A 25,686-nucleotide genomic window follows, 5' to 3' on the forward strand; every position below is an offset into this window, starting at 1 on the left:
GGTGGCTCTGGGGTTAAAGGTTGATTCTGTCGAGCTATCTTTGATAGCATAAGTGTATTTGTGCTTATGAGGTGGAAAAGATAGCCGCACAACTGTCACAGATGAGAAAGTCGTCATTCCGCAACTAATGACAAGGTCCCTCGTTTCATCCTTGGATATCCTTTCTCGGTTCACAATACACACATCGAACACCTAGAGCTGCCGCTTAATCATTGTCTGATTAAATGTTCACATCGTAATCTTCTCATGTTCCATCGATGAGACTAGGATTCGAGCTATTGGCACATCGACGTAGGCAGGTCTATACCGGCCAACAGCCGCACCATGGAATGTCCGATATTCATTAGCCTGATACAGCAACCAGGCTCTATATTCAAGTCGGCAATACAAATGCCAGCTTGTGAAATCTCACTCCCAGACCCTTTGTTACATACCGGGCAGAGCCGACAACTTACCATTCAGGCCAATCTTGTCCCATTCTCTTCCCCCGTCAACTCCAACTGCCCAAGGCCATCCCGGTATTGCATCATTACCCCTGATGCTTTTCCAATGTCTGCAATCTTCCCAGTAGCTGCAGCCACTTGTAGCTTGGCCTTGAAGTCTCCTGTTGGGGCATGGGCAAGTGTTGCAAGTGCACTGTCTTTCAAAGCTCGTCCTCTTAGCTGCTGAGTCTCCCAAATAGAAAGCGCAGCAAATATGATGCCCGCAGCGAGCGTTGCGGCCGGAAATCCTAGGAACTCCCATTGAACGTGTGTGATGACAATGGTAATCGTAGCGTTGCCACGAGCTGCTGAGGATGAAGAGAACTCTCGATCCCGCATCCACTTGGTCAAGCTCAAAGCCACGTTCTCAAACGTCATGGTGATATTGTTTGTCTCGCCCAGTCCAGCGAGAAGGCCCGGGGGGTCTTGGGCCTCCCAGCGCAGGGTAAATGTACCTCCTGGACGTAGCAGTGCAGTTGGGCTCAGATAGGCAATCTTGTAGATTGAATCCGCGTTTGAGATTCTTGAGTACTGAAACGATGGACTCTTCCGTGATGTTTGAAAGAGACTTGGGATAATTTCTTTGCGCGGTAGGCGTAGTTTTCAGCAGTGATGGCAATCTGGAGGTCAGAAAGACCATTAGTCCAGGCTCCGTCCATATCCAGCGTTTGGTTTGCGTACTCAAAGAATTGCTGGATTTGCCTCTGGTGACCTTCGTATGATGGACGATTCCTTTTCTTCCAGGACGACACGACTTTCTCGTGCAGGATGCTCTCCTGGACAGCAGCCTCGTACTCATTGACACAGAAGAAGAGACTACATTCGCGGCTCGTCACTGCAGTCTCCTCCCAGGTGCTCTGGTTGTTCTGCCAACTTTCGTTTGCCTGCAGGAATTGGACTGCCAACAGCATCGTATCGAGTTTACCGAACGAGACTGTATGCCCTGGGTTCGTTGTGGCTCTCGCCGTCAAGTATGTATCCGGACACCCGTTTCTTATTCCAGGGCAGCGTGATTTTCCGTGATAATTTGACAACTTAAGCTCGACTTCGGGTAGCCTGTGTTTCGTGAGACATTCTCTGGCCGCCCATGCCTAGGTTGGCTTCCATCGCCGTGTTGCTGACATCTGGTGCATCATCGCCAAATTTCCCTGGCAAGGCGACCTCGGGGACTGTGATGTGGCGAGTCGTTCTCTTGACACGTCCAGAGAGGTCATTACAGCTAGAACAAACGGCGAGTGAAGCATAGTTGTCCCACGAACAGTTCCCAGTCGTACAGGTAAATGCCGGCCAAAGGTTTTGCGTCTTCACCAGCGGAGAGAACCCATTCCATATAGCAGCTGCTATTCCCATGTCACCCTGGATTGCATTTGTAACCAAGGTAGTCCAGTAGAAGACCTCTTTGCCATCGGGCCCTGGGAATGCGATTCGCCCAATCCCTCGAACGTCTGAATAGGCTGACTAGAATCCCGTGTCTAAGAACGAAGACCTTGCAATTTCGGCCTGAGGGTTTGGGGCTCGGGGATTGCTCGAGTTGTAGAGAGACGCGGAGTCGGCGCTACTTACCACAGTTGGTTGATCTTCCAATGTGAGGATAGCCTGAATAAGGGGCTCATACACAAGGAGGACGATACTGGTGAAAGCTCTTAGTGCAGCCTAGTGTCTGTAAAATCCATCAGAAACTTGAGAATTGACTTGATCTCTATGACTGAAGCAACAAGTCAAACGCAAAACTTACGGTCGTCGTAAAAATGACCTCAGGAGGCGGAGACATCCCCATGGCCCCCGACTGGCGGCATCGAACCGTTCAAAGCCAATCAGAGGTTCCACGTATCTTGTAGCCCAGTTCCACTTTGCTTGAGATAGACACATGCTTATGAAGAACGCGACAGAAGCTCGAGAAATTCCAGAGAGGATAGATACAAGTGCATTCAGAGAGAGAGGGAATTGGGTCCATTCTGATATTGGCTTCCCATCGTAGGCGAAGAGTAGGTGGAGAAGCCCAGAGAAGGACGCAAGGCAGACAAAGAGTGCAGAGAGCTCAAGCCACCAAGAGTTGATAATGCTGTGATCCGCCTCAAGCTCGTAGTTGCCTGGAGCTGGCGTAGTCGACGATGAAGCAGTTGGGGGCGGCTCGCCGGGGCTCAATGAGGAGACAGACCGAATATCAGGCTCCGATGTGTTCTCTAAGGCCTGAGGCTCGTCGGGTGAGACTGACATGTACTGGGGGGAAGGAGTAGACTTCGCCATGGTCGGTTGTACACCTTCAGGAGCAGATATCAGCTTGTAAAGGAAGAGTACAGGATGAAAACTAAGAGAAAGCTGAGAAGTGGGGTGAAGGAATTTTGTGTGGTGAAAGTGCAAATCCCCCTGCTTGAAAGCTAAACAGTTGCGATATTATAAACCGTCGCACAGCAGATGGGAAGCGCTGAGCTGGCCAATCGCGCTCCGCATCACAAGACACTGGGCTTTTATGGCAGCCTCGCTACGGTGCCACTCAAAGTCTGGAAAGGCATGTCTCACAGCATACAAAGCCTCGGAAGAAGAGGGCTGCTTTACTGTTGTTGACATGAGGCGTTGTCGTCTGCCAGTCAGCTGCTGTGATACACAAGGGCAGTTGATCCCGAAGCTACATAGTAAAGAAGAGTTGCGGTTGCATGACGGCAGCTTAGCTTCATCCACCTACTTCAGAATATCCTAATCCCACCTAAACTAGCAATTCTCAGAGAAAAATAGGAAAAGTGGGAGATTTGGAGGCTTTTAGGCCATAACTAGTTCTATTTTTCAAACTGCTAGAAATTGATTGGCATAAGAGGATCTAGGAACTCTCTAATGGCGAATTTTAGACCAATACTACCGACATCACAGCCGATGCCAAAAGGTGTATTGCCTTATGACAGAAAGACTCCAAACTACATAACCAGGCATCTTGGTCTCAGCGGTTTCAAAGAACGGTATAGTGATATCTGAAACGCTATTGATTTGCTATTTTATTCTAAGAGGTGAAAAAAAAGACAGTTCTGCGAGCGACATACATCAGATAGATGTCCAATTTCCCCAAGCATTTACGTGCTTCTGCCTCCGGATCTTAGGTGTGCCATCAGGTAGGATCTCCAAATACTCATTCAAGCCCGGCCTATGCCCAACCTCCTTTTGCTTCGCCCTAGCAGTTGCCTCTGCTGCCCTCTCCCTTGCCGTCGGCGGCCTTGTCGGCAGAGGACCGCCACGCTCGCGTGCTTTCTCAACGGTGAGGTAGAAGCCCAGATCGTCCTGTATCTGGCGGAATTGTTCCGATGAAAGAGAAGAAAGTTGTTGATTGGTAGAAGAAGGGAGAGGAGCTGAAGAGGACGGTGCAGCCGGAGGAGTTGGTGTATGTGTGAATGTTGGGACATCATCTCGGATGCGCTCGCAGGTCCAACACTGGCACAGCTCAGAGACAACCTGGAGATCCTTCATCACTGAGCCGGAGGATACGCCCTGAAACATAGGGGCTTTAGACCCGCTACTCTGGCCGCAGTTCTCAATCTCTTGGCGAAATAGACGGTAGTGGTTCGAATGCAGTTGATGTGTACGCCAGAATAGGTCAATACCAAACGGCACATCTGTCCTATTTTTATCAAGCGAAGCTTCCCTTAGTTGATAGTCTGAGTATTCTACACTCGCCCTCTTCAACGACCCAACGAGAGCAGGAGCGCGTATCCAGAGCAAGCTATGCGCGTCGTCGATAAACTTCTCCTGCTTTTTAACCTCGGCGAAGAGGTCAGTCTCGAGCGGCAGGATTTCACCCTCAGTATAGGCCGGAGGGCTCTCCAAGTAGGTCAGGATATCGGAAGGCTGGGTTGACAAAGTCGAGAAGAGGTTTTGTGCAGTGCGAGGCAGTTCAAAGCGGAATCGGTCCATGTCAATAACGTCGCGGATCGCCAACCAGGGAAAGCAGAGGTGCTCTAACCGAGCAACCCGGCGCTCATGGTCACGGCAAGCGGCGTTGTACGCATCCGAATCGAGCATGAAGGCGTACCAGACGAGTAACACGTCCAAGGGAGGTAGGTACTCTTTGGTCAGCTGGACCATGACCTTGTCGCCTGCGTGGTGTCCATACGCCGCAATGTGGACCAGGACGTGGTCAATGTTGGTCCACCAAACTGCGAACCGGGAGACGGCTAATCTGATCAGGAGATCCCATCTTTGGGACTCGGGAAGTCTGGTTGTTCTAGTCGAGGGGATGTCATCTCTGGGCTTCTCGGTATATGCTGGCAGGCCATGAACGTCAACCTGGAGTGCGCTCGCTTCAAGCCGCAAGGTCCGAAAACATTCAAGCAGCGCCAAATGCACGGCGGCATGGCTAATATCAGGACAGGCCAAGATGGTGGCCGTATTTCCCACCTCTGCATCGGTAGGGGGAAAGGCATTGACAAAGATGCTGGGGTCCGGGATGACGGTCTGCTTGCCGCCAGGCTTGCAGCTTGAGTATGACGACGGTAGCTTCCAAGAATGAGGGTCCCCGTCAGCTTGGTTCCCAGAGAATGCTCCACGGAGACGATTGAATAGAGACATGTCGTGAGAGCTTTGGGGCTAGAAATTGCAAACGTCGGCCATAAGCACGCCAGGAAAGACGACTCCACAGAATTTTGAAAGATGATGGACCAGCATTAATATCCTCAACGCCATCTCCCCTTCCCATCTCTGCCTTGAAGGGGCGCAATTTGACAAATGCTAGGCTGGGCAGCCTTGCAGGGATGCAAAGAGCAGTCATCTCCTGAGCCGCGCAGGGAGACGATTGGGCACTCCTGGTACTGATAGGGCACTATGTGCTCCCCCTAGTGGATTTGCCTAATGAAAGTTATGGTCTTACGCTACTTCCGGTCCAGAAACCGTGGCTTGTGTCGAACCCTGGAAGCAATGATGCAGCTTTCTCCACAAGTGGCTTGTCTGCGCCTCATAGTGGAGAAGAGCTTAACTTTGATTGCACGGCACTATGGCAGTGCGAAGTTGAAGCCCGGCCCTTGATAGGATAACTGAGCCAGAAGACCGTGGCAGTGCAAGCAGGAGCCCCACAGCCTTAATTCTCACTTACTCTCCAGGGTAGGCCAGGGCAGCCTTTTGATCGTCGCCTATTCATCACGTCTTGTATTCTTTGCGAATCGGAAACCACATCCTTTTTTGTTTTTACCGCAAATTAAATTCTTTACTTCTTGCCTCTGGGTCACTCATAGTTCAACTACGATATGCCCTTAAACCGCGATTTTCAGACCTTTTTCTTCAAGCAGTGTAGCTTGGTGAGTTAGACTGAATTTATTGAGAAAGCCCATTACTGGCAGAAGATCCCATCGCATGAAAGAAGTCTCTATACTCGGAGAGATCACCACACTCCCAGCACATTTCTTGAGATAGCAGCCAGAGATGACGCAGTTTGCTCGGACAACAAAGCTTCCTCGGACTTGCGAGCCTGGCCCAGCCACCCGGACCATCATCTGTCCCGAGTCCTAGCCAACCGTCGCGCATTCCTTGATAAGACCTAAGAATAATGCCATGCTAGGTCATCGCCGATCACCTAGAACCCGCCGATCCTTCGATAACGGGAACAGTGGAGCAAACAAGACTTAATCATTACCCATGCCCAGTTTGGCCAAAATTTCTATCAAGAAGTAAGGCAAGAGAGATCTCTCATCGGCACAAGTCTACATAATGTATGATACAGGACGCTCGCCATTCAACTCGAGACCTCCCTTCACTCGTCGCCTCCTTTCATCAAGCCAATACCTCCAACGTTCGTACTTCTCCTTGCGTTCCGCAATGTATTCGGGCGTCATCCCCCAATCTCGGATTCTATGGCCCTCAATCAACTCTTCCATTCCGAACCGCCTATACTCCGAACCGTTCACATTGAGCACGATGCTGACCATGACATGCTCCCAAATTATCATCCCGTAATTCGTAGTGTGGTAGTCAAGGCTTAGAATCATGCCCAGATTGTTCGCCATATACATAGCAAGTCGCTCTTCAGGTTTGATAGTCTGATCGGAGAAGAGCCTCCTGGCAAAACGCCGACGTGGTTTATTGCCTAGCTCGAGCTCTCGGTCTCCACAGGCGATGCTCTTGTGGGAAGCTCCATCTGTTGGTTCAAGAATGTTGACGGTAATGTCCTCGATAAAGTACTCATCAAAGTGTCCCAAGTCTCCTGGTCCCTTTTGAAGAACTCCTGTCAACAAGTAATAAAATGACCACGTAGCTCCCTCTGGCCCACCGTCGCCGCCAGAGAAGCTCATGCTGCCTCTGAAGCGGGGATCTAGGTCATCGGTGGGATCAAAGAGTCGGAATGTGGCGTTGATAGACTTGATGTACTTCGTTGGTGGGAGAACTGGAATATGCCACGTAGGCCAAAGACCATAATCCTTGACAAACATGATGTCAACATAGTAGTCGGCGGGTATGAGGTCAAGGACCTTCCGGACCTCGTCGTTAAACTGTCTGTTTACTAGGAGGAGGCTGAGAGCGGGATTTTCTGGCTGGATGCACCAGATTCCTCTGCCACGAATCCCATGACTTCGCTCATGCTGAGTGGCTAAGGGAGAGGCTGGTGGCGTAGCTGGAGAGCAAATGGCCAGATCAAAGATCTTCTGGCGAGTCTCGCGAGGGAGTTGGGACAGGCTCATGACTTGAGCTTGATAGTAGGGTTTGCTTGGTTATTGATAACGATGGTACTTCGCTTGTAGGACGAAGGATTGCCGACATGAGTGATAAACACCGTGCGGATAGGGCCGGGAATAAATAATTCCAAGTTGGCAGCTCTGCCAGTGGGGACTCATACGTGTACGGGTAGCCGTACAAATAAGATCACGTGATCATCACACAGCTAGGCGTACAAATAAGATCTATTATGTAAGAGGGTTATGTGTGTAAGTGAGAGATCCTCTTCTTCATCTAATGAAGCAGCCGTGATGCGTGCAATTGAACATAGTGAGTGATTCAGTAGGAGTATAGCTATTCAATGAATCATATGTCATCCGTTGGCGTTGGTCATGCGCAGCGGATAAGGCCCCCCGAGGCCGTGAAGCATACCAAAGTGACGACGACGATGTAAGTGAATTGACTCAACGTGTGAGATATATAAGGCCGGGACTTCTTTATTGAAAGATGCTCTCTATTCTCATATATAACACTATCTTCAAGATGTTCAATCGTCGTCAGAGCCAGCGTTAGAACCCCCCTGATATCCCGATCTTCGTTGACAGCACTGCAACCCCAGCGACGAGGGCACCTAGCAATCAATGGGTGCTGGCCCCTATCCCGAATAACCAGCAGATTCAGGCACCGGCGCGTTTTGGCCCCGATGACTTGCCTCCCTTCGCGGTCCAGCAGTGGTATGCGCAGCATACCTTGCCCATAGATGAGAGATCGGCCACGGTCTATTTCGATACGAACCCCGGGGCTAAGGACAGAGCCCTTCTCACCGGCTACCCTCCTCGAGGTGAGCCGATTGCTATTCATATATTGCCGTGGGGATGGCTGGCTACGGGAAATTAGCACGTTGCATGGGTCGACTATGCCCTCAATCAACGTTATGACCGCCCGAACCCTAATATAAACCCACGGTGGATCTAGAGCTTCGCGGCCCCCCTTGGTACACAGTCAGCGGGATCCTATGGCCAACGCCTGCCACGGGGATGACAAGGTATTTGCCCACTATCCGGGAGGCAGAACGGACAGGGATCTATATCCGGAGTGTTAACCAGAGTGGCTATGTGACGTGGGCTTAGCAGGGCACACAGTAGATAATTCAAAAGGCCGCCTTATAGTGTTGTTTCTCTATTGCTTTTTATGAATATGCGTGATAACCAAGTCCACTTTATGCTACGTATACACTTAACGATTACTCCGTCAAATTAAGCCATTAGGCCACTATAAGTATACTCAGAGATTAGTATTTTCTTTATCTCTCTATTAATATATATGAATTATATGCTGTATTGCTTATTTAAATGTTAATAGGGGGGGTTCCTAGTCGGATATAATCTCTCTTGTACCTGAAGATCTTCCTCGGCGGCATTCCATATTCCCTGCATACCTCGCCGCCCCGAGAAAGGCCGCTGTGCCATCTCTTTCCCTACATTATGCTCAACACGCTCATTCTCAGCCTTATCCCAATCAAGATAACTCATCTGCTCCTCCTTGGTCCACTCTCTAATACTTCTTCCCTCCTTGCAATATCTCCCCATCTGCTTATAGTCAAGGCACCAGCTATATTCCGCTTTGCTATAGCGCATTGGCAGTCCCATAGCCTTCCGATATAGCTGATTGGTTCTTAGGGCTCCCCGGGGCAACGTAGCATACCAGACCGCTCGTGAGTCCTTATATCGTTGGTAGATAGCACGGGGGTCACCAGCTCGTAGCATAGGGGCTTCCACAACCGCTAGCGGCACCACTGCCGGGGGGGATATAACCCGGATCGTTGTATATGTGGTTGTATGTGTTGTTGTAATAGTCTCTGAGACAATAGAGGCTCCTGATAGGGACCCCGGCGACAATGAGCGGCTTACAGAACGAGTTGCTGTATATGTCACTGTGTGTGTTGTCGACGCGGGTTGAAGGGCAGGCTCTAATTCCTGAGGAGGAGGATCTAATAGATGGTTATACCGTAATGGGCATACTTTAGCGTTCATCCTATGGCCATACTGATGACACCTTGAACATTGTGGTGGTGCCCTAGGCTGTGATGCTCTCTCAATGGCCTTAAACGCGGAGGGCTCACGCCATGTGCTTGACGGTGGCAGTGTCGAACTAGCTGCTAGGCGGTCAAACAACTTGCGAGGCTCGATAATAAGCTAGGGGGTTCCTGAGCGCCGGAGGCGCCAATGTGACCCGAGATGATGTAGCTGAAGGGGCTGACCTTGTACCAATAGAGGCCGAAGGGTATGAGCACAAGGCAGCCCAAGGCTTGTCGTGAAGACCCCTGTACATGCCGGAATCTCTTCAAGTAACCGTGCCCGTTGGGCATCAATCTTCCGTAGCGCCTCGTGTGATACCCAGCCGTGGATATTACTATATAATACCCCAGAGATATCAAGAGGTATATTAATCTCTTGCTTGGCCTGGTTGCCCTTGATTTGATGAAGCTGATTCGCCAGAACAAGCTTAATGGCCCTCTAGGCAGCGAAGAGATCAATCTGGTTATGCTTCAGGTGGCTCTTAATAAGCCTGTGAATGCCCTCGGCCCGTGACGTAACATGCTGCTCTAAGTGGAGGTATCGGTTAACCCAGGCCTTAACGAATCTCTCCCTATGAGGATCTACCCAGGTCTCCATGATATAGCCCACCTCTGCGAGGTACTAGGGAAGGTACTATTTCCTCCACTTCTCGAGCCTCTCATTGAAGATATCCTTAGTGGTTGATTTAGTGACCTTGCGCCACATATCGATGAACTGGTCCTACTCCTTCTGCCATTGAGTATTGCTTTTATCTCGAGCAAATGCCGGCTGACAATGAGTCAAGATGGCCTTGTTGATATGCCATATACATAAGTGTAAGGCTGACTCGGGGAAGCAAGAGGGAGAGGAGATGGCGTTCATGCAAGCAAGGCAACGATCCATGAGTATCACAGAAGGAAGAGCTATGCCATGAAGCTCATATACATGCCGCAACTGTTTAAGAACCCAGGCAAAGTCACCTTCTTCTTCGCCGCTGAGAAAGGCAAATGCAATACAGAAGGATCATTGATAAGCATCAACACCCACTATGTCAAGAAGGGGCATCTTGTACTTGTTGGTCTTATACGTACAGTCTAAGAGAAGTACCTCAGGGTATAATTTGAGGTATTCTAGTGACTCTGGGTATGCAAATACTACTACCACGACCCTACTAGTCTCATCGAGCCGGATTTTACTCCAGAAGCCATCATCGTCGAGCTAGGCAGCAAGGGCATGTATACTGCTTTGGCCCTAAGTAAGATCCCTCTTACTCTGGGCAATACAGTTATAGATATCCTGCTACATAGCAAGTATATCAGAGGTCTCATGTAAATATGACCTAATCTCCCTTGGTTAAATGCCTGCGTTGGCCATTTGGCGGACTATTGCTTTATCTGACCGTGATAGTTGGCGATGTACTGGGTGTGCCATTGGAGTAGAGCTTGGGGCATGATTATGATAATGAAAGCGAGGATCAGGACGATGCCGTATATGCCATTGAGTCCCGCATATACTCTCTTTCGCGATGATAGAGAAGAGGCATCCTGTACGGCGTGATGCAGACTTCCGTACACCTTTCCCTGTGGCCACAGGGGTTCCTGCACGATCACAGGTGAAGGTAACGGTAAGTCTCCCACTGACAGACTTTGAAGACCTCTGGGAGATAAAGGCATAGCCTCGTGGCGCTGCCCAAGCGTTGATCGCTGCCGTCAGCTCCTCCCGTGAGCGAAATTGGCCTTCAGGAGGGAGAGCATCCTCTGGAAAGCTGTGAGAGTCGTCAATTGTAACCATTGTAGCAGGGATAAGGCGAGGCAACTGGAATTGATTCTATAGAAGCTATGAATCGTCTTGCAAGAGGGCGAAAGGGCGGTGTGTGGCCCCGTTGCAATGTGGCCACATAACCCTCTTACATAACAGATCTTATTTGTACGCCTAGCCGTGTGATGATCACGTGATCTTATTTGTACGGCTACCCGTACATGTATGAGACCCCCCCTGCCAGTGATGCTGAGTCAGCAGTCACGTTGCAGAGGCGACCCATACCTGCACCGGGGCCGGTGCAGGTATGGGTCGCCCGTTGCAGAATGACGGCGGTGGTGGTTAACCTGCAGCCTAGACGTTTATCCACGGATGCCTTGAGTGCCTCTTATGTTTTATCCTGGAACAATCCCCGCTTTGGACGCCGTTGGTTATTACACATAACTCAGCCACTGTAATTGCAAACCTTGCCGAGGCATCCACGTGAATTTGACTTTAGAACCCGCTTTGGCACTGGGCAGAAATCCCATTGATGCTCCTTCCTACGTGAGATCGACAGCTGGATCCTTCGGTGGCAAGATTGACCATGAACATGAGAGCTTCCGTATCTAGTGATAGAAGAAGGGATTTCTTGACAAAGAGAGGGTCTATGGGTAATGACCTGTACCGGGATTATGGACAACTGTACTCCTTGTTCTTCTTATCCATCACGTCCTCAAAAGAGGCCAGTGTCCACAATAGCAGAAACTTGGTTATAATTAACATATAACGGCATTAAATACCATTGCTGTAAAATACCGTAAGCTAGGGTTAATAACTGTGCCTATTGTTTGACATTGCGGCTGACGGCCTCCTGTTGCGACGCCTGCGAGGATAGGAAAGATAATTGGCAAGTACACTTTGGCTTACTGGCCAGGAAATTGGTAACAGAAATATGAGTTTTCTATTGAATGGCAATTATGGAATGGAGGCTAGGCTTCCTAGCTGACATCACCAAGTCCGCGCACTCAGTGTGACGGGATGAACGGGTTCTTTGTGGCCGCACTGGGCAGACTGTCTTGAGAAGTTTGCAAAAAGAGAAGCACCACATCTACAGATGAATTCAGAAATCTTCCCGTAAGTCAAACCGGCCGGCGTGTGACTGCAGGGGCTCATTAAGCGCAGCCAGCCCGATACACTAGTACTACTGCTGTAGTACAAAATGAGGGCAGTTGCATGAACATCCGAAAAGCTTGTTCTAATGAGTCTGCGAAATCTCTTCCCTCATCGGCGAAGTGAATTGGCCTTCCCACCCGGACATCGTGTGCTATAATGCCGTCAAAACTCACCGAAGTCTCAAACTGACAACCTCGTTGCTCGCTGTGCCTGAATCTCAACTTTGGCGATTGGTGCAAGAAGTCCTTCGCGCCTCTGCCTGGTGATGTCAATATTGTGTGGAAATCACCGTGCATGTGAACACTAGGTTTGGCCCTCGATGGGATAACAGAGCTAGCAGATAACCGCCAGGATTGGAGTCCCAGCGACACAGCCCAAAAGACCGTCGCCAGAGTTACTTCGTGCAAGGAGGCTACCTGAAGTCCCATCTACTTCGCATTGCTTTGTAAGTAACATATATTCTGACCTTGGTATAATAACCTGGCGATCTGCAGATAAACGTATAGTCCTGCCACTGGTACACTTGAAAGCTGGAAAAGAAGGACTGATGTGATCATGAAGATCAATACAGCAAGATCTCGTGGAGCTTGACCAACAAACAGTCAAGAGTAGTGAAGTGAAGGAAAGAGAGCAAAATATGCTGGCGATGCCTGGCAAAAATATATTGGGCACTTGTGCTCCCCCGGGAAGGCTCGAACTTCCGATCTCCCGATTGTCTGCTAATAACAGTCGGACGCTTTAGCCAACTAAGCCACAGGGGATTGAGATTATACTGTGATCTCATTGGTTGGTATCCAACCGTCAAGTGGAATACATGCCCTGGACGAGTTGGTGTGTCCACTTGACTAAGATGAGGAAAGGTACTGGTTACAATGCTGTGTCGGCACAAGCGCGAATATCCCAAATGAGCATATTGTCGCGCACCCGTAGCAAACACTGCGCATCGACAGTGGAGTGGAGAGGGATGGGTGTTGTAGATCCTGTATCCACAAGTCCATCACCGTAGGCGCAGCTTTTCAGACATATTCACGGCCTCAAACCCAAGTCGGCGGAGATCCACGAGCGCAGAACAGGCCTTTTTGACGTGAAGTATTGACCACCAGCTCAATGGAGAGGAAACTGAGTTATGAGATTTTGACTAATTATGCTAATTTCACTCATTTAGCTTGCTACATAAAGGCACCATTCGTCATTTCAGTCTGTTCACTCTAATGATCGAAGTCCGCGGCATCACACGGCTCAATAAACATACAAAACCACATCCCAAAGCACATTTCAATATATCTCAACAAGCCGTCATCTCTGTTACCATTTGAACATCCACCCGCAAAAACGCATATCGGATGTGCCATCAACCTCCTTTGCCTCGGCGCCGGCGTTTACTCCTACAAGATTCGCGCATACGGCTCAAGGGACTACAGGGGGGACTCTAGGGACATCAATGTCTGGGACAACCACTGTGTTAGCATTGGGGTATGATGATATAATGTGTTGATATTGTGTTCTTTGTTATAGTTCAAGCCTAGGCCTTGACGCGGATAACTGAGCCGTGGATAGAAAGGTTCAAAACACCAGCCACCATCGAGTGGAGCATTCAAACAGATAGCATAATAGATGACCTTGGCATAAGAGAGAGCTTAGGCAGCCTTTAGACTAGCATGTGACGTGAGAGTTATGATGATTAGACCACCTCATTCAATATATCCTCGTGTAACAGGCAATCCAAACCCAACCCCCATGTGACGAAGTCAGGCTTTGTTGTCTACTGCATCATCATGTATCTCAATGCTGTTAGATGATGAGAATAGACGCAAAAAGAGCCATCAAGGTTGCTCCTCCAGCTAGAAGCTTAGAAGCCCCGGCAGTAGGCACAGTTGTGGCTTTTCCAGTAGGCGTCGAGATCTCTTCTGTCGTTGTGACTGCCGCAGCGGCATTAACGTCCACCGCAGACAGGGTTTGCAGCAACTCAGGAGTCGTGTAGGATACACCGTCCGTGTCGTAGCTCACAGTTGAGAAAGGAAACACAGACACAGGTGAGGCATCCGGGAAGGCGAGACGATCGGTGGGATCAGCAGCTGGTTCAAGGGCTGCCCTGTCAAAGGGAGCGTCGCCAGGGCTGAGAACACTAACCTTATCAGCTGTTGTTCGTAGAGCGGGGGAGATGACTTACCCATCAATAACATGGGCGACGCCGTTGAACAGAAGGACATTGGTAAAGACAATCTTTGCACCATTTACCCATGCAGTCCCATCCTCAGCCACTGTAAATATCAAGTCGGCACCGTGAAGACTTGGCAAGGTCACGTTGGCCAGTTCCGTCGAGAAAACGACATCGTCAAGGATGTAGTAGGTCAAGACCTCCCCCAAGGTCTCCAAATCGACACCCTCCAGCACAGAGCCAATCGACTCAAAAGCAGCATCGTTGGGCACGAAGACTGTAAAATCAGATATGTTCAACTTGTCGGCTGAGTCATAGCCGATGTTGCCAAAGTTATATGGGAGGTCGGCGGCGGTGAGAGCGGCGTTGAACTTGAGGAGGCCGTCGCGACGGGTGAATAGCTGGAGAGGGGCGCCAAAACTGAGGAGCTTGTCGACCTTGTGTATGATGACAGTATCGCCAAGTTTGATGTCCTTAATATGATCAGTATACATCGCAGCTGGGGGGTTGAAACAGAACTCACTGCCTCAGTCACATAGGAAAGAGTTTCCTCGCCTGAGATGACAACGACGTCGTCACCGTCTTTGATGATGCCATTGTATTGGCCACCCGTAAAGTTACCGAAAGGCTGGCGTTGATTGACAAACGTGGCGTCGAGGAGTGTCTGCACAAACAGGGGCTTGTTGGTGACGGCTTCGGCAGGATAGTATCCCTGGAAGACGTGGTTAGACAGCAAAGCGCCAATGGCGATGCTGTCGTTTTTGAATTCGATGGCCTCACCCTCAGGGATGTCTCTGGGGACAGAGTCAAAGGCCTTGTTGGTGGGTGCAAAGATGGTTATGTTACTGGCGGAAGCGAGGGTCTCGGCAATGTCTGGAACCAGGGCTAGGAGAGATGCTAGGGTCGAGAGGTCGTCCTGGGATGAAATCAGGGCTGCCAGGTCAGACCTGGCGACAACGACCGTGGCCAGGGTAGCGAGAGAGAGGAGATGCATTTTGAGGGGGGTATCGGTGTTGCTGCAGTTGATAAGGCTGTAGGGGCTGCTGAGGCTGTCGGTGATGTCGATGCTGTTGATGCTATTGAGCTGGGTAACTAAAGGCTGTGAGACGGTCTTGTCCGAGGTTTATTGCTAACTATATATATTCCATCGAAAGTGCTACGGCGCTCATTGTTCCCATCGTGAAACGCCAAGAGACAGTTCCAAGTCAAGGCGTCATTCATTCCTCCTCTCGTCGTCGTAAGCAGAGATTCTCATCAACTGCTTAAGCCCATAGTGAGTCCATCCCCGTAAAACAGCTGCCGGCGAAAATTGGCCGTCCCCATAAAACCGACCAGGGGTCAATAAGCCTAATTCTAGCACAGCCCTGTAGAAGCCACTAACGAATTGACATCTAAAGCATAAATCTTGGTGTCGTCTACATCATAGATAGCTCAGAGCTAGGGTTGTCCCTCACGCGGGGCTAGAGAGGCCATAGATGTAACTCTATCAAGCCCTTCAATTGGGAGCGCATGCGAGGAGATTAGAAATGTCTATTGTGGCTTAGACTTCCAATCGGACTCTCGGCGACTTCCCTTTCTAGATTTGCCTCATACCTCTCTATAACGGCCTCGTAATCGTCCAGCCAGGTTCCAAGCCATTCGACAGATCCTATGATCCTCGTGTTCCAGTTACCCATGTAGGGATCGAGCTTTAGGAGAGACGAGTTAACAACCATGAGATCGGTCACTGCCTCTCTAATGCGGATCGCGTCCCGGGATAGTACCTGTCCATAGGTGTTGCCTGGCGCTGTCACTGCAACGAATGCCTTGACGAGGATGGAGAGCGAGTAGCTCACTGCCGGCCCAAACCATAGCGATGGCTGAGTAAGGATTAATCCAGGTTCCATAGCCAGAACCAGCTCGATAGCAACGTGACATGCCTCCACAAGTGACCGTAGTGCTACCTCAGCTGCCCTGGTGACTTCTGGGGGCCGGGCAAACTCGTCAACACCGATTCTCTCAGCAAGATACGGCGTTCCAAAGAGCATCTTGTTGGTTTCAGTATGTAGTACTGGCTCGTTGACATAAATGATCACCAACGTGCGCAGAAAGCGAAGCTGCGTGTGCTGTGCGAGTGGCCTGCTGTCCAGCTGGTCCAGTTTGCCACGAACATCAGCTTGGGTAACCCTCACAATGTCCGATTCTATGCCATAGAACGAATGGGGATGGCAGAGTTCCAGGGTATTGGAAACTTCCGCATGAAGCCTGACAGTATGGAGAACCTCCAAGAACAAAGGGTCCGAATGATCCTCTTCCAATGCATGTAATGCATCTTGGTGAGACAAGCCCCAGTCCATGGCATGTACTCTTCTGAGCCCGATGGCTGCCATTGTCGAAGCCATCCAGGAGGTCAGCCAAGTTTGCTGCATCTCTGACGTTGGATGACCTTGAATACGGAAGAACCATGCTGCCGGAGAGCTCTGTATGGATGGACGCCCCAAGCCAAAATCCACAGCGAGATCGTGTGCTAGTGCAACAAGCTGGATGCTATTCACGTGGTTGCCATCCAGAGAAGGTTTTGCCCATGAGCCGGCTACCAGGGCTGCTTGGATCAAGTCGTGTGAGGGTTTCTCGAGACCGACTGCTGCTGAGCCGAGGATTTCCAGGACTCTGGTTCGCAATTCATCTTGAGTTTGGGAATCGATGGTGGTGCCGGTAGGCGATAGAGTGAAAGCAAACATTGCAGCGAGTTTAGTAGGCGTTTCTGTTCTCAAAGACTCCAGCCAAGATCTTGTCGAACTGCCACTGAGCGTAGGAATGATGGGCCAAAATGATCGAACAGTGATTGAGCACGCCTCAAGAGATCTAATCTGAGATTCGTGATCAAGATTTGCATCTAAAAATGGGAGACGAGTGCGCCCAGATGGGACAGGCGTCGACACTACCGAGTTTCATGACCAGGCAGTCTGTATGTTGAAGACTCGGCTGTCTCCAGTATCTCCTGTAGGTTCTTGACTTGTTCCTCCAGCTCCGCGATTCGATCTCTTTGCCATCGTCTAGCCGCAGGGACACAAATGAGACTGGAGCGTGTGCATCGTTCACAGACGCTGGGATCGTTGATCGAGGGCTCGCATTTGGCCTCGAGGTTATGGCAAGCTTCGCAAGCACGCAGCCTTTTCCCCATTTATAGTGTCTGATGGACAGCTCTGCGGATGAGATGCTAGAGAGTCGGTTTAGGAGCAGTCTCAGCTACGAGTTGTTGGTGTGAGAGGTGAAAGTGGTGGGCCGCAAGCGTGAAATGGCGATGCGGAAAAGAATACATACATATGAGTGCGAGATGTCTAATTCCGTGCTTTACAGTCTTGCTACTTTAGCCCTTCTCGCCTTCTTTTCCTTATCCCGTAATAGCCTCCGAAGAATTTTACCGCTGGGGCTCTTCGGGATGACGTCAATGAATTCAATCCCGCCCTTTAGCCACTTATACTTCGCTTTCTGCTCCTCCACATGTTTATTAATGCTTGCAACTACCTCATCATCGTGTTTGCCGCTAGTCTCTGAGGCTTTAACAATAAAAGCTTTGGGAACTTCACCAGCACGGTCATCAGGGACTTGGATGACGGCGCAATCGGATACAAAAGGATGTGCGAGTAGGTGAGCCTCTAATTCCGCAGGTGCAACTTGGTGGCCCTGTTAGAGGATCGATGGGTTAGTTTTTAAGAAGACCAATAAAACTAGGAGACGTACCTTCACCTTGATGAGCTCCTTGATGCGGTCTATAATCACGAAATGCTCATTCCCTTCTGCAGACTTGCGAACCAGTGCTTCATCACCCGTCTTCATCCACCGGCCATCAGAATGAAACACAAATGTTTCGGCTGTAGCCTGCTCATTGTTCAAATAACCTAGGGCAACAGACGGGCTTTGTACGAGTAATTCACCAGGAGTGTCATATTCCGTGATCTCTTTACCAGCAGCATCGACGATTTTAGCTCTAACACTTGGGAGAAGGGAGCCAGAAGAGCCAAAGCTGATATCCAGCTCGCTAGTTGCTACAACGCCTGTGGCCGTCTCAGTTAAACCTATGACGATGAATTAGCAAAAGAAAAGTCGTCGTGTAGAGTAGTAATATATATGCACCATATGCTTGGCAAATGCGCCACTTGGGGAACGCCTTTAGGACATCCTCCGCCGTCTCGCTTGCTAATGGAGCAGCACCAGTGTAGACGATTCGGATAGAGCTGAGGTCGTACTTTGCACAATCATCAAGTTTGTTTAACAGCTGAATCAGGATTGGAGGTACCACAGACATCACCTCAATCTTGAATCTTTCGATTGCTGACAGAAAGGACTGAATCTCAAAGGAAGGGAGGACAATGACCTCATCCCCGCTAAACAGGCCTAGAGAGGATTAGGAGTCAGATCTAGATGTAAATGTACTACATCTTTCTCCTTCAATGATCTGGGTGCGAAAGGCAGCTTACCACAATGAGCAACCACCACAAGACCATAAATATGCGAGAACGGAAGGAGGCCCAGGCTAACCAGGGTACTAACACCAGAGGCATGGCGGCCAACCGAGTTGTACTGGCTGATCTGAATGATGTTTGATATAACATTGAGGTGACTGATTTTGACGGCTTTCTGTATATTCCATCAGTGAAGGAGTAAATTTTGAAAGGAGGACAACTCACTGGTAAACCGGAAGTACCACTCGAGAAACTTAGGAATGCAACCTGCCTGGCGCCTTGGCCGGGAGCCCAGTTCAGAGGCTGCAGTTTGGGGAGATTCCTCCCCTCTTCCACTAAGTCGTCAATCGTCTTGAAGGGAGCCTTTTTATCGGAGCCAGGGACCGAGAGTATAAAAATACGATCATGGAGTATTCCAACCGACTTGGCCGCGGCGAGTGCAACATCAAGAAGAGGGATGCACGTAACGAGTGCATTAGCTCTGGACGACCTTAACTGATGTTCGAGTTCTGACACCGAGTACGCAGCACTAGCGGGTGTAACAATGCCAGATAAGCGGTGTACTGCGTGAGTCAAAGGTATATAGTCAACCTAGAGTATGAAACGAGACGTAAGTAAATGGCAGAAGAAGAGAGAACATGAACAAGTTACGGACGGTATTTAGCGAGAACACCGCGATAACTCGGTCCCATTCAGTTCCCTCATGGGGATCATAACCTAGGTTTTGAGCGATCGCGCGCGCTAGATATTCCTCCCGCTCGATCATTTGAGAAGCCGTGAAGCTCTTGCCCGTTACAGAGCAAGTAAACGGATTCCTTGACCTGGCGATGGGACATCGCCCGTATTTTTCATTGTTCACGAATTCTGGGATTGAGATGGAGTCGGGGGGATCTAGGTGGCCTATGAGCTGGGCCTTAGGGGCATCGTCGGCTGTGAACGTACCGAATGGCAGCTGAGGCACCCAACCTGGGGGTATGAACACCATTTTGCGGGATGAGCTCGAATATCGTTTAGATGATTTCACGTAGGAAAAGGAATCCAAAGCCCAGCTTGGTCGGATATGCAGAAAGAAGGTCTGGGAGTTGAAAGACGAATGAAGCAAATGCCATCTTTTATAAGCAACCCATCGGAACGACCCAATCCTTCCAGATCGTTGTTGGTCCTGAAACCTCAGCTCTGTAACCTCCGGCCCGACATCTTCCTCGGTCCAGAGACTTTCGAGTTCACATGCAGCTGAAGGCTTGCCGTGTAGATTCGGGCCCGAGTTGGCCTCGGTGCCGCGGCGTGCTCGGTTACATTAGTGACAAGATCCGTTTGGTTACATTTTTGTTAATAAAAGACGTCGTTTTCTCTGTTAAATCTCATCTACTATTTCCCAACCAGAGTAGCTTCTCTTGCTTAACTTAACTGATCAATCGTTGTCTTTCCGTCCTCGTCAAACACCATGCCGTTTACCACTGAACTAACTCGCCGCCTTGGCATCAGAGGTTTGCCCCATTCATTTTCACTATATCTTGCGATCCTGGGCTCTAGTACTAACTATTCACTTTTCGTTCAGTGCCCGTTGTCCAGGGTGGCATGATGCATGTCGGAACTGCTGACCTCGCCTCTGCTGTTTCTAACGCTGGAGGGCTTGGCATTATCACCGCCCTGATATTTCCAACTCCAGACGCCCTGCGTGAAGAGATCCGTCGCTGCCGGTCTCTCACCAGCAAACCCTTTGGCGTTAATATCACCATCTTGCCTGCGCTTACGCCACCCGACTATGGGGCTTATGCTCAGGCTATCGTCGATGAAGGAGTTACCATCGTCGAGACAGCAGGCAATTCTCCTGGCCCTATTATTTCTCAGCTCAAAAACGCTGGAGTGACGGTCCTCCACAAATGCACGACTATCCGACATGCCCTCAGCGCTGTTAAACTGGGCGTTGACTTCCTTAGCATCGATGGATTCGAGTGCGGCGGCCATGTCGGTGAAAGCGATATCACCAATTTCATCCTTCTTAGCAAGGCCCGCCAGACCCTCAAGGTGCCGTTCATTGCTAGCGGTGGCTTTGCTGATGGCTACGGTTTAGCTGCAGCGCTATGCCTTGGCGCCTCTGGCATCAACATGGGTACGCGTTTCATGTGCACAGTCGAGGCGCCTATCCATGTGAACGTTAAGAATGCCATTGTGAAGGCAGAGGAGACGGACACGACACTGCTGCTGCGCCGATGGAGAAACACAACCCGGCTCTTCAAGAACAAGGTCGCGCTCGAAGCGCTGAAGGTGGAACAGACGACTACTTCCGGTCAGTTTGAAGCCATCGCGCCGTTTGTTAGTGGCAAGCGGGGCAAGGAGGTGTTCGTCACTGGCGATGTGGACTATGGCGTAAGTCAAGGAATCTATATGAACCGACCTTAATAGTTACTGACCACTTTGAATAGGTATGGACAACCGGACAAGTTATGGGACTCATTCACGACATCCCGACGTGTGATGAGCTGATCGGGAGGATTGAGAAGGAGGCGGAGATTGCTTTGAAGGAAAGGCTTACCCTCCTTGTGCCGGAGTCAAAGATGTAGAGCACTCTCCCTGTGTATTTTGCTCTTATGACCTAGGAATATCTTGGTTGATAGAAGACTCAGGGTACGATATCTAAGCTGATTTTTGGAAATACTGGATCCCCATTCAAATAAACGATAAACTTGGACATGCTTATGATATCAGAGCACCGGGTATGCATTCGGACCGTGAACATTTTCATTGAGTTGCTCAATCTTTTAAATGCCCCTCGGTGAAACTTGCTTGATTTATTTGTTGGCAGGGATATAGCCTTGAGAGAGCATCTTGTTTCATAACAACTCAAAGTACCCACCTCCTCAGACATGCTGAGATCCATACACTTGGGGGCTGAGCATGGCCAGCCCTCGTCCCTGGCCGTCATAAAATGCGAGGAGCTACATGATGGCGTTATCACCTAGACGTAATGGCATGTCTCCACACTGAAAATGTCGTGGACGAACTCAAGATCCGTCGGACAGTTGATGGAGCCAGCTCCCCGCATACTCGGCATCCTCGTCCCGATAGAGTGTGCTTTGGAATTGTGCGGGGTCGTTTCGTTGCTAAGATCGGATGAGGAGGGTTCCGATTGGTTTCGTGAGTTGATATGTGGCGTGTCAATCAAGCCTCCATCCTGCCACTAGCGAATAAGCCTACTGTCGTTGATGATAAATGTCCGACGGAGTTTGTGTTCTTCACTATCTAAAGCTCAGCATCACCATTTTGTTGCTGACTCGCGTCGCTGTGGCAAGAAGGAACGCTAGGGGCGCCTCAAAAGTCCAACGGGGTTTAAGACTGAGGTAATTAATCATCTTCGGCTGAACACTGAACACGGAAAAATCGGGCTGTGTTCGAGACGGCGGCGTGGGGAGGCCGTAATACGACCTCTCCGAGCCACGGACTTAGTCCTTCGTACCATAGTGAAGGTACCTTTGGGAAGGCTCCATTACGAATGTCTATGGGGCGGTATGAGCTGAGAGGAGGTACACAAGCTCCACATTCTTGCAGTGGCATTAACTCCGTCCACTTGAGAAACCCCGGGCTGAGTGATTGGAGGGGGCCCTTCAGTTTATCGGTATTGACTTCGTCCATGTTCGAGGTGGAGAGCTATGAAGGAGAGAGAAGTAGGCCATCTGGATCAAGCTGAGGTGGGCAAAAAGAAATACTGTCCAAAGCAAAGGCAGAGAACTTGCTGGTATCAGCGGGATTTCCTACGCCGATAGATAAAGAAGGTTGGCATACACGCTGTCAGCGACTCGGGTCACAATTCTGCCCCCCAGCTGCTATCCCCCGCCTTTTTCTAGACGAAAGAGGCGTGATCCTCATCTCTGCAGTCTGCAACTTATGGTCGTTTCGGTAGAAGACCCCAGAAGAGTCCACCGCCAGATTCTAAGTAGGGCGATTCGGTTGCCCACAGTCAGGGAAACGACAAAGCTTTGCTTCAATTGAGACGGACAGGTTATGGTTATACTCTATTTCCCATTGGGGCGGACCTGTTAAGAACCAAGGCCTTCTCATGCTCTGCAAACTACCAAACCGCTCCAGGGACTATCCGCCAAAGTTGATGATTTCGTCGAGACCAAAGAATTGAAACCTAATACTGTCAACTATAGTCCCGACCAATGGCACTCTGGCTACGTTTAGAACTTACCAATCTTCGCCAATATCAGTGAATGGGCTAGTCTGGTTGTGCACCTCGCCATCGTCAGGCGACACTGAACCTTTTGCATTGTGTTCAAGGCATACGTATGCCTCCGTTGGCGATGAGTCGACGCACACCGCTATGGGCGGAGCATCAGAATGTCGATTGTTTTGTTCCAGCTGTGGAAGATGCTGACACATTTTCTCATGTGGCTTGTCGGTGGCCTGTTTCAATCTCTCCTCCAGCACCTTTTCCCCAATGACGGACTCCAAGAGCGCATAAATCATCTTACCTACCCACCAAACCCGCGACAATTCCTTCATGGCCGACATAGAACTCCTGAGCCTTTCCTCAGTTACGTCCTGCTGGATAGAAGGCACCGGCGACTTGATTTCGTGTATATGCATGATTATGGCCAAGAAGAGGCTGTAGACTATAAAGGGCGGGCAGAAACGGAGCTGGCCATGAGCCGCAAGGTTCTCGATAATCATGGTGATCATAGCAGCGGCTCGGAGGGCGACATTGGGCCAGGGAAAGTACTCAAGGGGCGGTGGGGGGTCGCTGATTGCCATATGGGCTCGATACAAGAGACAAATCATTGTGTAATAGTTAGAGTGAAGAAGTCCTGACCAAAAGTGGTGTCGGGGTATTGCCCAGTATACGATCGTGGGACAGTGATGGAGCCAATCAGCCAAGGCTACTTGAGCATTGTTGACGGCGATTCGTTGCTGGCCTTTAGAGGCGACTGAATGCTTTAATGACAGCACAAGTCCCGTAATTTCGCAAAGCTTGACGTATTGCAGGAAGAACTGTATATGGACAGGGTCGGGCGGGTACTCACCGACTCTATCTTGCTCGTCCTCGTCTAAAAAGTCTTCTTCCGTCAACGCTTCCACGTCGGAATCGTCAAGATTGATAGAAACGGGCCGACCCAGTGCTAGAGCAACAGAACGGTCACGGGCAAACAGGGCCCACCAGATTCTTTTCCACAGCCTCTTATCGGAGAGGCTTAGCTGTGATTGCTCAACAGAGCGATGCATGCCCGACCCCTGAGCGACTGCAATAGCCAAGTGACTCCAGTAAGAGATATTCTTAGTTACATCGTCAGGGCCCTCCCAGTACCAGCCCATGAGGAGGAGTGACTGTACGATGGTGACCCGGTCAGCCTCGTAGTTTGCGTCATATAGAGCTTTTGCACGCTTAAAGAAGGCAAATCCGGCGGGAGTTGTCGAGCCATTAGCATCCACTAGCTCAGGACTGCAACAAGCACGGCTGCCAGCTAGGAGAATAGACTGGAGAAGGAGTACGGGTGGGGAGTCATCAGGATTTCGATACTGGCGCATAAAGCGGGTTCGGTTGATAATGGGGATGATAGGATGGACCCATTCAAAGTAGGCCTCGATAAGCTCATCACAAAGAGATCGAGGGGGCAACAGAAATGCGCCTGATTGATGCAGTATGGTGTAGACTTCGGCATCGTCGCGCCCGTCAAGACTGGCCTGGGAGATTCGATCGTTTTCAGGTAACGGATAGTGGCCGGAGTTTGCGGAACTCTGTTCGTCTCGAAGGAGGGCAAGGTTGGAGGATTCGCCAAGATAGGCAACTCGGCCGGCTGCAGTGATTGGAGCGTCGGTAATCTTGAGCGCCACACAAGGTCAACATAGGTACTGTTTTCCCCTCATTCTTTTTTGGCATAGCTACCTACCAGTAAAGGGGTCGAGTTGGAGTGGAAAAGCGATCGAGCTACTGGGCGTGAGGGGAGATTCTCGGCACAACTGCTTCGGTCGCTGTAAATACGTTCATAGTTAGTAAAGTGCAAAACGAGGCAATGAGAGGAGTGGCATGTGTTCATGCTTATACCCATTAGCGTTCTTGGGCTGGTTGCTGACGCCCTTGGCCTTCTTTGGTTTTGGAGTTGGGATACGACATTCGATATTGAAGGCAGCACAGTTCGTACAAGGCACCCCGAGACGGGTTGCGTCACACCTAACCTACGTAAGGTGAAATGTCAGTAAGCGGCATGGAATACACAGGTCCAGTAGGGTGCAAGAGGCAGATAGTGTAGCCTTGATCGATATACGTGAAGTATAAGCTGAATAAGATACCTTTCGTCCGTGGCAGGTCTAAAGGGCACATATTAGCTCACAATTTGTGTTGAATCAGGGGGGTAATAAGAGAGTCCAGATAGGAGTGCAGGGATATAGAGATTCTATCTATGGAAGTTTGACATGAGTGTCTAAACATGCTTCAGATTATGTTGCAGGGAATGAGGTTATATATATAGGCCGTATAGCGATCGATGATGGAGAGGCTAAATACCTCGCATGCGCGTGACGCTCTTAGTCTAGATGCCAAAGACAAGTATTAGCACTTATTAACTCAATACCAAGTCGGCGTGAATGGTCCTTAGTTACCTCGCAGAAGCCATGACCCATCAACGTCAATGTTGTGATGCTGCAAGCGGGTTGCCCGAGGCTGATGGAGGTCGGCAGTTGTTGCTGCCCTTGCGGCTGCCGGGTCAGAGAATGCAGTTGTGATTGCGACCAAGATGGTATTGCGTGTCAGCCCGAGAATGCCCTCGGGTCTGGCAGCATTTGGCGATGCGGCTGTTTTTTTATTTTTTCTTTTGAAGCGGATCTGAGAACAAGGGGGAACTCGGGGTCTCGGAGGGAATTATAGATTCATCTAGACCGCTGCCGGTCCGAGCAGAGTACTTATGCGTCTGCCATACCTCTACATGTGTCCTACTAGGGATAGGATGATGGCGAAAACTGCATTAATCAGTCTAATCACCGTTTCTCCGAGGTTGCTCCACTATACGCAT

General features: G+C 50.0%; 6 protein-coding genes and 1 non-coding gene across 7 annotated transcripts; 1 reads left to right on the forward strand and 6 right to left on the reverse strand.

The window, feature by feature from the left end:
• Positions 1-458: 458 nt before the first annotated feature.
• On the reverse strand, positions 459-1,393 carry LRP88_04319 (uncharacterized protein; the record flags this gene model as incomplete). Its single annotated transcript, XM_083240894.1, has 2 exons — positions 459-977; positions 1,052-1,393. 2 exons carry the CDS (start codon positions 1,391-1,393, stop codon positions 459-461), a joined length of 861 nt encoding a protein of 286 aa, XP_083103424.1.
• Positions 1,394-3,515: 2,122 nt separating this feature from the next.
• LRP88_04320 (uncharacterized protein) lies at positions 3,516-5,033 on the reverse strand (the record flags this gene model as incomplete). The annotated part of the gene is made up of 1 exon (XM_083240895.1): positions 3,516-5,033. One exon carries the CDS (start codon positions 5,031-5,033, stop codon positions 3,516-3,518), a length of 1,518 nt encoding a protein of 505 aa, XP_083103425.1.
• A 1,124-nt stretch (positions 5,034-6,157) lies between these two features.
• Positions 6,158-7,132, reverse strand: LRP88_04321 (uncharacterized protein; the record flags this gene model as incomplete). Its single annotated transcript, XM_083240896.1, has 1 exon — positions 6,158-7,132. The coding sequence occupies one exon, from the start codon at positions 7,130-7,132 to the stop codon at positions 6,158-6,160; it is 975 nt and encodes a 324-aa protein (XP_083103426.1).
• A 5,621-nt stretch (positions 7,133-12,753) lies between these two features.
• Positions 12,754-12,837, reverse strand: LRP88_04322. Its single transcript has one exon. It is a non-coding gene; the product is annotated as a tRNA-Asn (tRNA).
• Positions 12,838-13,867: 1,030 nt separating this feature from the next.
• LRP88_04323 (fasciclin domain-containing protein) lies at positions 13,868-16,261 on the reverse strand (the record flags this gene model as incomplete). The annotated part of the gene is made up of 4 exons (XM_083240897.1): positions 13,868-14,192; positions 14,247-14,707; positions 14,758-15,310; positions 15,828-16,261. 4 exons carry the CDS (start codon positions 16,259-16,261, stop codon positions 13,868-13,870), a joined length of 1,773 nt encoding a protein of 590 aa, XP_083103427.1.
• Positions 16,262-20,123: 3,862 nt separating this feature from the next.
• On the forward strand, positions 20,124-21,243 carry LRP88_04324 (NAD(P)H-dependent flavin oxidoreductase; the record flags this gene model as incomplete). Its single annotated transcript, XM_083240898.1, has 3 exons — positions 20,124-20,166; positions 20,238-21,049; positions 21,106-21,243. 3 exons carry the CDS (start codon positions 20,124-20,126, stop codon positions 21,241-21,243), a joined length of 993 nt encoding a protein of 330 aa, XP_083103428.1.
• A 1,525-nt stretch (positions 21,244-22,768) lies between these two features.
• Positions 22,769-24,319, reverse strand: LRP88_04325 (fungal specific transcription factor domain-containing protein; the record flags this gene model as incomplete). The annotated part of the gene is made up of 3 exons (XM_083240899.1): positions 22,769-22,814; positions 22,872-23,001; positions 23,155-24,319. 3 exons carry the CDS (start codon positions 24,317-24,319, stop codon positions 22,769-22,771), a joined length of 1,341 nt encoding a protein of 446 aa, XP_083103429.1.
• Between the last annotated feature and the right edge of the window lie 1,367 nt (positions 24,320-25,686).

This window comes from Fusarium phalaenopsidis (assembly GCF_050370095.1).
Source record: "Fusarium phalaenopsidis strain FUZ10S chromosome Unknown contig_32290, whole genome shotgun sequence".
NCBI classification, from domain to species: Eukaryota; Fungi; Ascomycota; class Sordariomycetes; order Hypocreales; family Nectriaceae; genus Fusarium; species Fusarium phalaenopsidis.